Source organism: Tupaia chinensis, unplaced genomic scaffold (assembly GCF_000334495.1).
Source record: "Tupaia chinensis unplaced genomic scaffold, TupChi_1.0 Scaffold000047_1, whole genome shotgun sequence".
NCBI classification, from domain to species: Eukaryota; Metazoa; Chordata; class Mammalia; order Scandentia; family Tupaiidae; genus Tupaia; species Tupaia belangeri.
In genome coordinates this window covers 5,139,447-5,152,084 of record NW_006159505.1, presented here as the reverse complement: position 1 = coordinate 5,152,084, position 12,638 = coordinate 5,139,447, and the positions used below count along the sequence as shown (strand labels likewise).

The 12,638-nt window shown below is 44.1% G+C and overlaps 1 protein-coding gene across 1 annotated transcript in view; it reads right to left on the bottom strand.

Moving 5' to 3' along the window:
- The window catches only part of UVRAG (UV radiation resistance associated), a 309,776-nt gene that overhangs the window by 22,395 nt on the left and 274,743 nt on the right, over positions 1 to 12,638 (bottom strand). Inside the window, exon 14 of the mRNA XM_006141150.3 lies at positions 9,086 to 9,177. Coding sequence (XP_006141212.1) covers positions 9,086 to 9,177 — 92 coding nt within the window. The remainder of the gene's footprint in view (positions 1 to 9,085; positions 9,178 to 12,638) is intronic.

Sequence of the window (12,638 nt, the reverse complement as noted above, 5' to 3'; positions counted from 1 at the left end):
TATAGGGCATAGGTGCTTGCTGGAGAGAGACAAAGAGCAAAGAGACAGAGAGGGGAAAAGGTAAAATAAGAGAACATCCCCGGGGGGAAAGGGTCGCGCTGCAGTCCCTTCTCTTCCATTCTTCTCTCAGGATTTTGGGCACGCATGCCCATGTGCCTAGCATGTTTTTCAAGCTGCTGGGTTCAGAAATTAAACTGCATAGTTGCCATGTGGGATCCAGCTGCCTTAACCACCATGTCACCAGTTGGCCCCAAAGATTTTAACTTTGAAAACACAGAGACAGTAACTATGATCCATTTATGGCCCCAAAGATTTTAACTTTGAAAACACAGACAGTAACTATGATCCATTTATTTTTTACATATTCATAATACATTAGCCTTATTGGGTTGGTACTGCTAAGCACCAGGCATTAAGAATGCTAGGTATTGGGAACCAGCAGTTAGCGTAATGGCTATGTCGCTGGACTCCCACGTAGTAGAATATATCGATAACTAAAACATTTGCTATAGGGCATAGGTGCTTGCTGGAGAGAGACAAAGAGCAAAGAGACAGAGAGGGGAAAAGGTAAAATAAGAGAACATCCCCGGGGGGAAAGGGACGCGCTGCAGTCCCTTCTCTTCCATTCTTCTCTCGGGATTTTGGGCACGCATGCCCATGTGCCTAGCATGTTTTTCAAGCTGCTGGGTTCAGAAATTAAACTGCATAGTTGCCATGTGGGATCCAGCTGCCTTAACCACCATGTCACCAGTTGGCCCCAAAGATTTTAACTTTGAAAACACAGACAGTAACTATGATCCATTTATTTTTTACATATTCATAATACATTAGCCTTATTGGGTTGGTACTGCTAAGCACCAGGCATTAAGAATGCTAGGTATTGGGAACCAGCAGTTAGCGTAATGGCTATGTCGCTGGACTCCCACGTAGTCGACCGTGGTTCGTGTCCCGGACCCGGTGGCTTAAAACTCACGCTGGGCACGTGTGCATGCATGCCCAAAATCCTGAGAGGAGAATGGAGGAGAAGGAATTGCGTGACCATCCCCCCTAGGGGGTAATTTCTCGCTTTCTGTCTCTGTGTCTCTCTCTGTCTGTCTGGCGAGCACACACGCCCTATAGCGAAAACCTCTCAAAAAACCCAAAAAAACCCAAAAAACAAAACAAAACAAAGAATGCTAGGTACTCAGGTAGGCAGTTACCCTCAGGAAAGAGGATAGGGGCAGACAGCTTCTACTCCGAGTGGAAGAGACAGAGACTGTATATGGGGTGTTGGTATTCAAATTCGGTTTCTGCTCGTTCCATGTGACAGGCCAGTGGTTCTAACCATCTCTGATCTATATTCCCAGTCCTCACACACCTAAATCCTGTCTCCAGGTCCACCCAAATGCTCTCTCCTAAGTGCAGACCTGCCCACACCCCTCACAGCAGGAAGTAGAAGGCTTCCTCTGAATGTTCGAGGCCCATCTACCTTTCTTACAGTACTGCGTGCTTATTATTTCCTGCTCTATATTGTTTGTTCCTAATTCGGTGTTTTAACTAGACTCCTTCAAGAAGCATAGTCCATGAGCAGAGCAGAAGAGAGGGCTTGTTCGTTCAGTTCTCTAATGCCAGGCTGGGACCAGAGAGGTGAGTAAGATACAGTCCCGGCCCCAGCTCCAAGCTGCTCAAAAGCCCAGAGGGTAAGCCTCGGTGGGGACAGAGTCCCTGCGCTGCTGAGGGAATGCATCTTTCTGTCTGCCCTGTGCCCGCCAAGGGAGCGCACGAGTGAGGTGGGGCATGAGCTGGATCTTGAAGCAAGAGCAACACATGGACAGGGCGAGGAAGGCAGGCTGTTGTAGGCAGCGGGACCTTGTCTGGGTAAAGAACTAAGGTCCGAAATGAGTATGCTGTCTGGGGTCAGAGTGGGAGAGCGGTGGGGGAGAGCTAAGCAGGGCCCTGTCTCCGGACCTGGATGCTGGGGTCTGATCACACATCCCGTTCACAGCAACCACAGCACACAAGCTTATAGTAGCCATCAAACAGCAGCTTGCATGCACATTCCTCTCGGACCATAACTCAACACTGGCCTGAGCTGTGTGTGCACTCGTTTGAGTCTTGGATCCCTTTGTAGTCAGTAGTAAAAGAGAGAAAAATGGACTGTTTAAGTGGCACGAGGGTGACTCTGAAGCAGCGCATTCAAGAACACAGCTTCGGAGCTGAAATTCTGCTTTTCAAGATGGTGTTGAACCTAGGATGAGAAAATGGGGACTTCTTTTGGAACGAGCTGGGATAAATCACTAACTGTGTGCCCTATGCAACTATGCTCTTGAGGAAAAAGGGTTTGCTTTAGGATTAATCAGGTAGATGCTTCTGACATTAGTTAAGAATTCTGTAATGTGCAAGGAAAAGAAATCACTTCATTAAAAGAACTTTTATCACAGTCTTTTCTGTGCAAAGTAAAACAAAACAAGCTGTCACATAACTTTGAAGCTTACCATAAGGAGGAATTCAGTGAATGCACTGATCCTCAGCCAGTTTGAAATCCTCAACACCAAAAGAACATGCAGCAAGCTGCTTCCACAGGGACCAATCTGTGAATGGTAACAACCACACAGAAAATGGAAGTGTTTTCTTTCACAAGAGATGTAAGAGCCTCCCTTAGGAGCATGAGTTTTTTTGCCCTTTGCCCTAAGGAGCACAGGCTTGGGAGGCAACTCCTCAATCCATGGTTGCTCTCGGAAAGTCTCAGATTTCCTCTGAGGCTAAGAGTGCTGTTCCGGCTTTGTTTAGATTTGTAACTTCTGGCCCGGCTTCCTGCAGTGGTCTTTACTTGGCTCTACGCTGTAGCATTCATTTTGCAGAACTCTGCGTCTACCTTTGTCGGCGACTTCTTGTTAGAACGCCATGAAGTGGCATTGCTCAGTGTCAATGTGCTTGGCACGGGGGCACACGGGGCATGGTCTGGATGTGTTCGTGTGGGAGTTAATGGGTTTGCATCATCAGGGCAGGAGAACTAGATTCTGGTTTCACTGCCACAGGTTCATAGGTTGACCATGCTTGGAGAGCCATTCTTCTTGCATGCCTTAGAATTGGGGGTTGCTGGAAATCGTAGGGTTTTAGGAGGGGAAAGGCAGTCAGGTTGCGATGAGGAAGTATTTCTGCATAAATATTTGGGCTGCATTGTCTAGTGTGATCTCAGAGGAGAGGATCCAGTAATTTGCTGTGATTTGTTTCTCGTTCTAAATTTTCTTTCTAGTTTTGTATCTATAATTGTGTATTCTCTGTCTTCAAAAAGGTTGCTAGATTGAAGTACAACCTCCAGGAACCACAAAACCCGGATTCTATCCATTCCTAAGACGAATCTGTGCTCTTGCCAAGGTGGACTGTTCTTGGCCATAAAGCTGCTATGTCTTTGCTGAAACTGTCCCCTCTCTAAGGGAATGGGTGGGGTGATGGGAGGCAAGAAGGAACAGGAAGAACACGGTGTAGGTGGAAGGAGCAGTGAGTGTGATGATGCAGCCAGGAAAGCCAGGACAGCTGAGCGTGGAGAGAGTAGGGTCAGGTGAGGCAGGGCCCTGACAGACTTGGGAGAGAACTACTGATGCTAACGAGGGGTTATGAAACAGCCAGCATTTTAAAAGATCACTCTGGCTACCACGGAGAATGAACAGTGTTGGGACAAGAGTGAAATCAGGGAGACGAATTGTAGTGCTGCAGTTGTGTGGATAAGACAGGGTGGTGGCTGGGCCTAGGATGGCAATAGCAGAGATGGTAGGAAGTGGCCAGAATGATACACATTAGCCAGGCAGAGATGACAGGGTTTGCTGATGAATTAGGAAGGATCTGTGTGAGTGAAGGAAAGAAGGGAATCAAGGATTATTCTCTGGCTTGAGCAACTGCGTAGATAGGGTGACATTTGCTGAGAGGCTAATGACTGGTGGAAGGGCAGATTTAGACATGCTGAGCTGAGATGCCTATGGTACTCTGAGGGGCAGTGTCAAGCAGGCCTCTGGGTTCCCAGAGTTTGTAAGGGAAGGTTACACTGAACATGTGACTTCGGGAGTCATAAGGACATAGCTGGCTTTCAGAACTATGGGAATGAATAAGAACTCCTAAGAAGAGGGTAGAGAGAGGAAAAACAGGAAGACTTCAGATGGGACCATGGAGAAGTCCAGCATTTAATGATCAATAGAGGAGAAGAAATGTGTAGAGACAGAGTAGTCAGAGCAGGGAAGCCAGCACAGGCTATGCTGTGGGAGCCACGAAAAAACGATGTTTTAAGGAGGGAGGAGGATGGCCAGCAAGGCCAGACGCCCCTGAGATGCTGAACAGGGTAAAGGCAGCCGAGTGACCGTTGGTTTGGCAACCCAGAGTTCAGTGGGCACCCAGCTGATAAACGGGAAATCAGACTGGACTGGGTTAATGAGGAAGTGGGGAACTGAGACATAAATAGGCCTGTAATCATTACAGAAATCAAACCAGAGCTACAAATCTACACTCATCCCAATGACAGACCAAAACCACTAGGTGTTTGCTAAATTCTAGCATACCATCAAGATACAGGCAATTTGTTTCTTCTATAAACTGTCTCAGACTAGAAAAGAAGGGAAAGGTCTTCAATTTATTTTATGAGGCTGTTATAACCGCATCATGTTTGGTCATGTTATAACCAAAATCATACAAGGATTTTATGAGAAAAAAATTATAGACCAGGTTCATTTCAGTTCACAGATATAGACATTCTAAGTTAAACAATCCAATAACATAGAAAAAATATTATTTCATGACTAAGTAGAGTTTATTCTGAGAGGCCAAGATGGTTCAACATTAGAAAATATATTAATATCAACATATTAACACATTGAAAGAGAAAATACTATAGTATTATCTCAACAGATTTAGGATAAGCCACTTGGGAAACTAGAAGGTGGCATGGTGGTTAAGGTGCTGGACATTGTCACATGGCTGACCACAGTTCGAGTCCTAGACCCGGTGGTTTGCTTTCTCACTTTCCCTCTCTGTTTCTCTCTGGTCAAATTAAAATAAATGAATGAATAAATAAAATAAATAATTCTTAAAAAAATTTTTTTAAAAAAGAATAAGCCACTTGGTACTATTCAAAATACACATATTCATGATTACAAAACAACTCTTAGTAAGCTGGGAATAGAAGAAACTTCCTTTTGCTGATGGAAAAAACCTGCGATAAACATTAGTACTTAAAGTCAGTGTGATTCACTTCAAATTGGCAATAAGATAAAGATTTCCACTATCGCTGCTCTCACTGCATAATAAAACACAATAAGAAAAAGTAGTAAAAGTTGTGAAATTAGAAATACCACCATCATTCACTAAAAATATGAAACAGAAAAATCATGCAGAATCTGAGATATATCATTGTAATGAATGTTAGCAAGGTTGCTAGATACACCCCAAATATAAAAATCAGTGCTATTCCTGCCTACCGGGCACAAAAACATTAAATACTGTAATAAAAATTTATAATAGCAACCAAAACATAAACTGTCAAGGACTAAGAATCTAATAAAAGATGCATAAGACCTTTAGGAAAAAAAATGATAAAACTACACTGAGTTATGTTAGAAAAGGAAAGAAAGCAAATAGAGATCCCATGTTCATAGTTAGGAAGCCTTAATAGCATAAAGCTCAAAGAAGACTCCTAAGTCAAGAAAGTCAAGAGTTTTAAACAAGAATCTTAACAAGGAGTTTCTCCCTACCAGGTACCAAGTGAGATGAGGGGTCTTCTATATGCCCTTCTATAAAGGAACCCAGCTCAGAAGTAATTCTCTGGGCGCTCTCTATCCTTTCACTCACTCCCAGGAGAGCAGGGCCTTTTCCGATTGGCGAATTTACAGGGCAAAGCAGAAACTGTCTTCTCGGCTTAGCCCCACCTGGGTTCCTATAGAAGTGTCATGTGATCATTCGCTACAGTCCAGGTAAGGGCCTGCCTCTGTGGGGAAAGCCTGTGTTTCTGCAGTTTACAGAGTGATGGTGAGGACACGTTTAATTTGAGTGATGTCTTTGCAAGGCCCCTCCTGTTCTTTTTTAAACAAGAGAGAAAGACAGCAAGAGAGCAAGCATGCAAGGATGAGGGGGAGAGGCAGGAAGAGAGAGAGTCAGAGGGAGAAACAGGCATATTCAACAGGGCCTGCTATTATAACCCCCTGCTGCAGCTAGGATCACAGGCATGTTACTGCACCCTGCCAGTTCTGGTGTTCCAGCATCTGAACTCAGACCTCCCTGGCGCCCCAGCCACCACTGCTTGAGCCACTGTAATTGGGTTGGGTTTATAAGCCCTTTTTTTATTTTTACATTTTTTAGATTTTTGCCATAGAGCTCATGCACTCACTAGAGAGAGAAAGAGAGATGGAGAGTGAGAAATCACCCTGCAATGTCTTCTCCTCCATTCTCCTCTCAGGATTTTGGGTAGGCATGCACATATGCTCAGTGTGTTTTTCAAGCTGCTGGGTCTGGACGTTGAACCACTGAGTTGGCCACTATAACGCCTGGGTCTTAGAAACCCTTTTTTTTTTTTTTTTGGAGAGGTTTTTGCTATAGGGCGTGTGTGCTTGCCAGACAGACAGAGACAGACAGAGAGACAGAGAGACAGAAAGCGAGAAATCACCCCCTGGGGGGATGGCCACACCGCAATCCCTTCTCCATTCTCCTCTCGGGATCTTGGGCACGCACGCACACGCGCCTGGCCTGAGTTTTAAGCCACCGGGTCCAGGACGTGAACCGCGGTGGACTACATGGGAGTCCAGCTACATAGCCATTACGCTAACTGCTGGTCCCTAGAAACCCTTTTATTACAGATCTAAGCCCACATTTTCCAAACAGCTTTATCAATTATCAACTGATAATTGTGATTTGTATTAGTCTGCCTTTTGTACCCTTCTCTTTTACATGGTTCCTAAAAGGGATGTTACTTATTTGGCATCCTCAGACCTCAACAAGACCTAGAGAAACGTCATCTTATAATACTTAAGACTGTGTTGTTAGCCTGGGGATACACAAATAAGACAATGAGCAAAATAGGGAACAGGTTCATGTACCTGAGGGAACTGGGCACAAGAAAGAAAATGCATTTTTTAAAAAGAATGATTTATCTTATTTTATTTTATTTAGTTATTATTTTTGCTGCAGGGCATGTGCGCTCACTAGAAAGAGACAGGCAGAGAGACAGAGAGAGAGAAAGTGAGAAAGCAAGCTGCCAGGTCCAGGACTCGAACCATAGTAGGCCATGTGGGAATCCAGCTATCTTAACTACCATGCCACTTGCTGGTCCCCAGAAATTGCATTATTAATCAGGGAAAAAAGACAGAGCCCTCAATAGGTGACTAGGGACAATTTTCCATCTGTATGGCAAGATTTACCTAGTGATTAACCAGGTAGTGTTGTGGGCTGCCTCTTTTCATGAATTTCAGTTTTTACCATTTGTGTCAGAAAACTTTTCAGTCATTATATTTACAGAGACCACAGATCCCAAGGGCAGGCTTTAGCCTTAGACTTTCTGTCAGCTTTCAGCCTCCCATCAAGAGCTTTATACAGAAACAATGTACTCAGATGTCTGCTAGCTCACTTTTATTATTGTTGTTATTATGATTATTTTGAGAGATTTTATTTTTTTATTTTTTGCTATACGACACATGCACTTGCTGGAGAGACAGAGAGTCAGAAAGTGAGAAATCACCCCCCCCCCCAAACCGGGATGGCCACACCACAGTCCCCTTCCCTCCATTCTCCTCTGGGGCTTTTGGGTATGCACACATGCACACCCAGAGTGAATTTCAAGCTACAGGTCCGGCACTCAAACTGCAGTCAACCACATGGGAGTCCAAGACCTCACCCACTACGCCACCTGCTGGCCCCTTGCTAGTATTTACATTAAAATTCAGTCCCTCTCTTGCATCCTTTGAGGTATCCAGGTTTCTACTAACACCAAGCTTTGCTGATTATTTTGATATTCCAAATAAAATTCTTTAAACCGTTGTGTACTTACTTAACAGAAGAGCTGCCTAAAATTGATGTCTGGAACTTGCCATTTTGAGGATCATACAGGACAAAACTACAAATTTCAAAGCCCAGACTGACCATAGATGTGGCTTTTTCATTATCCTCAAAGGCTATCCTTACGGCACAGAAGAAAATAAAACCAATATTGTGCCTTCTCCCTAACCCTGAAATAGTTTTTCCATCTAACACCTCATTTCATCCTCACAACAAACTGGTGAGATGAACAGGGCAGGATTACAGAAGAGGAAATAAAATTTCAGAGAGGTAGGATTTCAAATCCATATAACAGATTAGAAAAAGATCTGGGATCAGGAGCCAGCGTTCTTTATGAGAGACCATGCTGCTCCCAGCTGTCTAACAGAAGGGCCTGGTTTCCACTCACGTGACTTTGTGAGTTGTTGCCCATCACCCAAGGATTCTAACTTCAGGAACCACTAAATGGCTAGAGCCAACAGCTTTCTGTTTAAAGTCAAGTGCATCAATCTAACGTCTTTGTATCAGACTTGCCTTCTCTAGTTCTTTTGTTAAAAGGATCATGCTTATCCTGACAAAGCCCTTCAGGCAGCAGCCTGCCCTTACAGTACCCAGGCACTGACCCCAAGTATCAGAAGCATTTTGATGTACCCCTCCTGCTCCTGACGACCTGGCCGCCTTCTTGTCTGCTTCTCTCCCTTAACTCTGACAGCCACCACCCTGAACTTGTTCTCTGGTCTTTCCTTCTCTTGCTTTCTGAACAAGTCCTGGGGGCTCTGTGTCTGCCTCCCAGGAATCATACTGACTCCCCGCCAGTCTGTCTCAGCAACGCACTCAAGTATCTCTGCCGGCCTGCTTCCCAATGTCTGAACGATGCCGCTCTGCCCACACCACCCACCTGGGATGCTGCATCCTGCTTGGTCAGGAGGGGCACTGATCTACACAAGGGTGAGTGCTGCCTTTCCTTCCCTTCAGCTGTCTCGCTACAGAGGAAAACCCAGAAGGTGGGCGTGGAGCAACAGCACAAGGCAGGAAAAGTCCTCAGGATCCCAATCCACATGTCAGCTTTACGGTTTTCAGAGAAACAGGTACTCACCACCTGACCATCAGTCCATGCTCCATGAAGTTTTTCAGGTTTGGAAGGGTCTGCCTCAAGTCTGGCGTCCCCAGTCCATGTTGATATCTCAGCTGCAAAGGTGAAGAATGGCATTAAAAGACATTCTGGCAGATTCTAGGCCATACTTCAGAAAAACGAACCCATGCACAAGTTTGTTTTGTTTTCTTCTTTAATTCTAAAAGAGGGAAGGTATGATCCCCACATCGACCACTCGTCTGGGATGATATATAAAAACGTCTTTGTCTCCAACTCCCTGGCCCCATAAACTTGGAGAAGACCAATACGAGTAACTGGAACCAAGATATTCAAAGACCCCTGTTTCTAGTCTTCTTTTCTACTCCCAGACCCTGGTAGGGTTTGCTAACATCAGCTCTAAGACATACCATAAAGCCAGTATTCATTTTAGACACTGGCGGCTTCCCTTCTTTCATTGGCCCTTGCCTTTGTGTAATAAACAAGGGAGAGGACCATCTTCTAATCATCTCTGATCCCGGAGAGTCTGGAATAGTGCTGGTACTCAGTCAATGCTTATTACACAAATAAGTAGCAAGTCACCTTTGACAGGCACCATGGGCGTGTCTGTTGGGTGCCTCTCTCCTCTTTATCTAGAACCAGAGCACACGGCTGGAAAGCTGGTATGAGGAAACTTCGAGCTTAAGGGTAGATTCACCCTTCACTTATCTCTGCCAGACACTGATTTTCTCTTTTCTTTAAAAAAAAAAATTTTTTTTTAAGTTTATTTCTTAAGAAAGAGAGAGAAACAAAAAGATAGGCACTCCAACACGGTCTTCACACCACGATCCACCCAGTCTCAGCTGGCCTCAGATCACAGGCGCAGACGCATACACCTGGTGTGCTTAGAGAGGCCCTAGGGCGTGAACCTGGACCTCTCCCATGTAGGTCCAGCTGTGTTTCACTGTGCCACTACCTGGTCTCCAGAGACCAGTTTTCTAAAGTCCAGTATTCTTCTGTGCATCTTGGGTAACTTGCTTAAGGGTTTTTGTCTGTCTGGCCTTCACCTTCTCACTCTGTCTGAATTATCACCATTATTCCTTAACTGACCATAATGAGTAGCTGAGCTGAGTGCTCAGTGCTTGTACCTATGAACACACATGCTCGTTTATACGTTGAATCCACAGTGAGTGGACAGCACAGCCCTGGAAATGTCCTTCGCATGACATACTACATACGAAGAAAGTTTATAAACTTTATCAATTGTATACTGTATACAAATGTACGGTCTCAAGGCCCTCTTCCTTTTACAGCACTTAAATTTAAGAGTGGCTAAGTCAAACTTTTTAACATTTCCTCTCTTAAAAAATAAAGCTACTACCAATGAGAAAAGTTTTCCTTCTGTGGGATCAGCAGTTAGCATAATGGCTATGTCGCTGGACTCCCATGTAGTTGACCGCGGTTCGAGTCCTGGACCCGGTGCTTAAACTCACATCAGGCACGTGTGCGTGCGTGCCCAAGATCCCGAGAGGAGGATGGAGGAGAAGATTGCGGCGTGGCCATCCCCCCTGAGGGGTGATTTCTCGCTTTTTGTCTGTCTCTCTCTCTGTCTTTCTGGTGAGTGCATGCACCCTATAGTAAAAATCTCTTAAAAAAAAAAAAAAGAAAAGAAATTTTCCTTTTGATTGCAATGAGTATTCAATTAATTTTTCCCTGGGAGTGAGTGGTACTTAACAGAGAAGGAGTTCTCAATACCCCAAATCTAACTGGGTCTCTTGAATGGTCTGAATGAATACACCCATCCAGTAAGAAGGCAGAAACAGGGGGACCAGCAGTTAGCATAATGGCTATGTCGCTGGACTCCCACATAGTCGGCCGCGGTTCAAGTCCCGGACATGGTGGCTTAAACTCACGCCGGGCGCGTGTGCGTGCATGCCCAAGATCCCGAGAGGAGAATGGAGGAGGAGGGATTGCGGCATGGCCATCCCCTCTGGGGGGTGATTTCTCACTTTCTATCTCTCTGTCTCTCTCTGTCTGGCGAGCGCATGCGCCCTATAGCAAAAACCTCTCAAAAAAAAGAAAAAAAGAAAAAAAAAGTAGGCAGAAACATACAGTGTTAAACTTAAAGGTCCTTTATCTTGAAAATTATTTAAACTAGGCCTTTTCTTTTGCAGATAGGGAACTGAAGCCCAGCAAGACAGTGTAAATTCCCTAAGGCCACATGGTTCAATGACAAAGGTATTATTAGGGCATCTTTTCACAAACAAGGCTTCTCTACAGACTATCCATAAGTCTAAGAACCTTGGTAATGGTACTTGAGAAGACAGAGGAAAAATATTCAAGCTTGTTTCAAGCCTGGCTTGGTGACCTAAATCACCTCCTGAGATTTGCAGACCTTGACTTATAAGATCTACCCCATATTAAATGACATCATTTCTTGTATTAATATAAAAGCATTTCCCCCTATACATTGATAAAAGCAAAATGGCTGATATCCCAATATGACATTCCTGAATTCATTGTTTCAATAAAAAGGCAAAATTGTTTACACATGGCATGGAAATTTCACCTGTGATTCATACTAAAAAATATTAAATATCAAAAAAAATCATACTGAAATAACACCAAGCTCTGTGTTTCTGAGCCTGCACATTGCCAATTGCCTGCCCCGGGCTCCGCAGTGGAAGGTGGGTTTTGAATTCTTTTTAGAGACCACAGTGAAATTTTCTCTCCAAGTCTGGTTTCAACCAGACAAGGAAAATGTAGGGATGTTAAGCCTCTACCCAGGTCTTAACTCTTCATCGGCTGAATAGCACTACTATTTTTATCAGAGAATCTTAGGATTTCATAGCTTGAAGAGACCCTGGAGATGACCTTTCCAACCTCCTTCCTTTTATAAATGAAGAAACTAAGATTCAGAACGGTTAAGTGTCAGCTCACTATCACAAAGCTGAGAAGTACAGAGCTGAGGATAGAATTCCCTTTTCTTTCTTTCTTTCTTTTTTTTGTTTCTTCTTTTTTTAAGATGTTTGCCATGTGGTGCACATACTCGCTGAGAAAGTCAGAGAAAGGGAAAGTGAGAAACCACCCCCGGGGGGCTGGGGGGCGGGGATGGCCATGCTGCAATTCATTTTCCTCCATTCTCTTCTTGGAATTTTGGACATAAACGCACACGTGCCCTGCACGAGTTTCAAGCCACCAGGTCTGGGATTTGAACCATGGTCAGCCACGTGGGAATGCAATGCCTTAACCACCATGCCGCCTTTCTACCATATCTCCTTTTTAATTTGCAACATAGAGAACTAAAAAGAGAAAAGTACACATAATATATATTTCTTAATTTAAGTTTAATGAATAAAGTACACGTACTCTTTAACAAGTCTAAATTCTATAAGGTTGGTAATAAAAATATAGCAGTTTTCTACTCTTCAGTGGCAACCACTTTTGGCTGTTTCTTCTTTACCTTCAAATCTTTTAATAATATCCTTACATTAATATTTCTTATCTCCCCCCGCCCCCCAGTTTTAGACTTCATCCACTGTTTCCTACTATGAAAAATGAGAATTTTGCTTCATACACC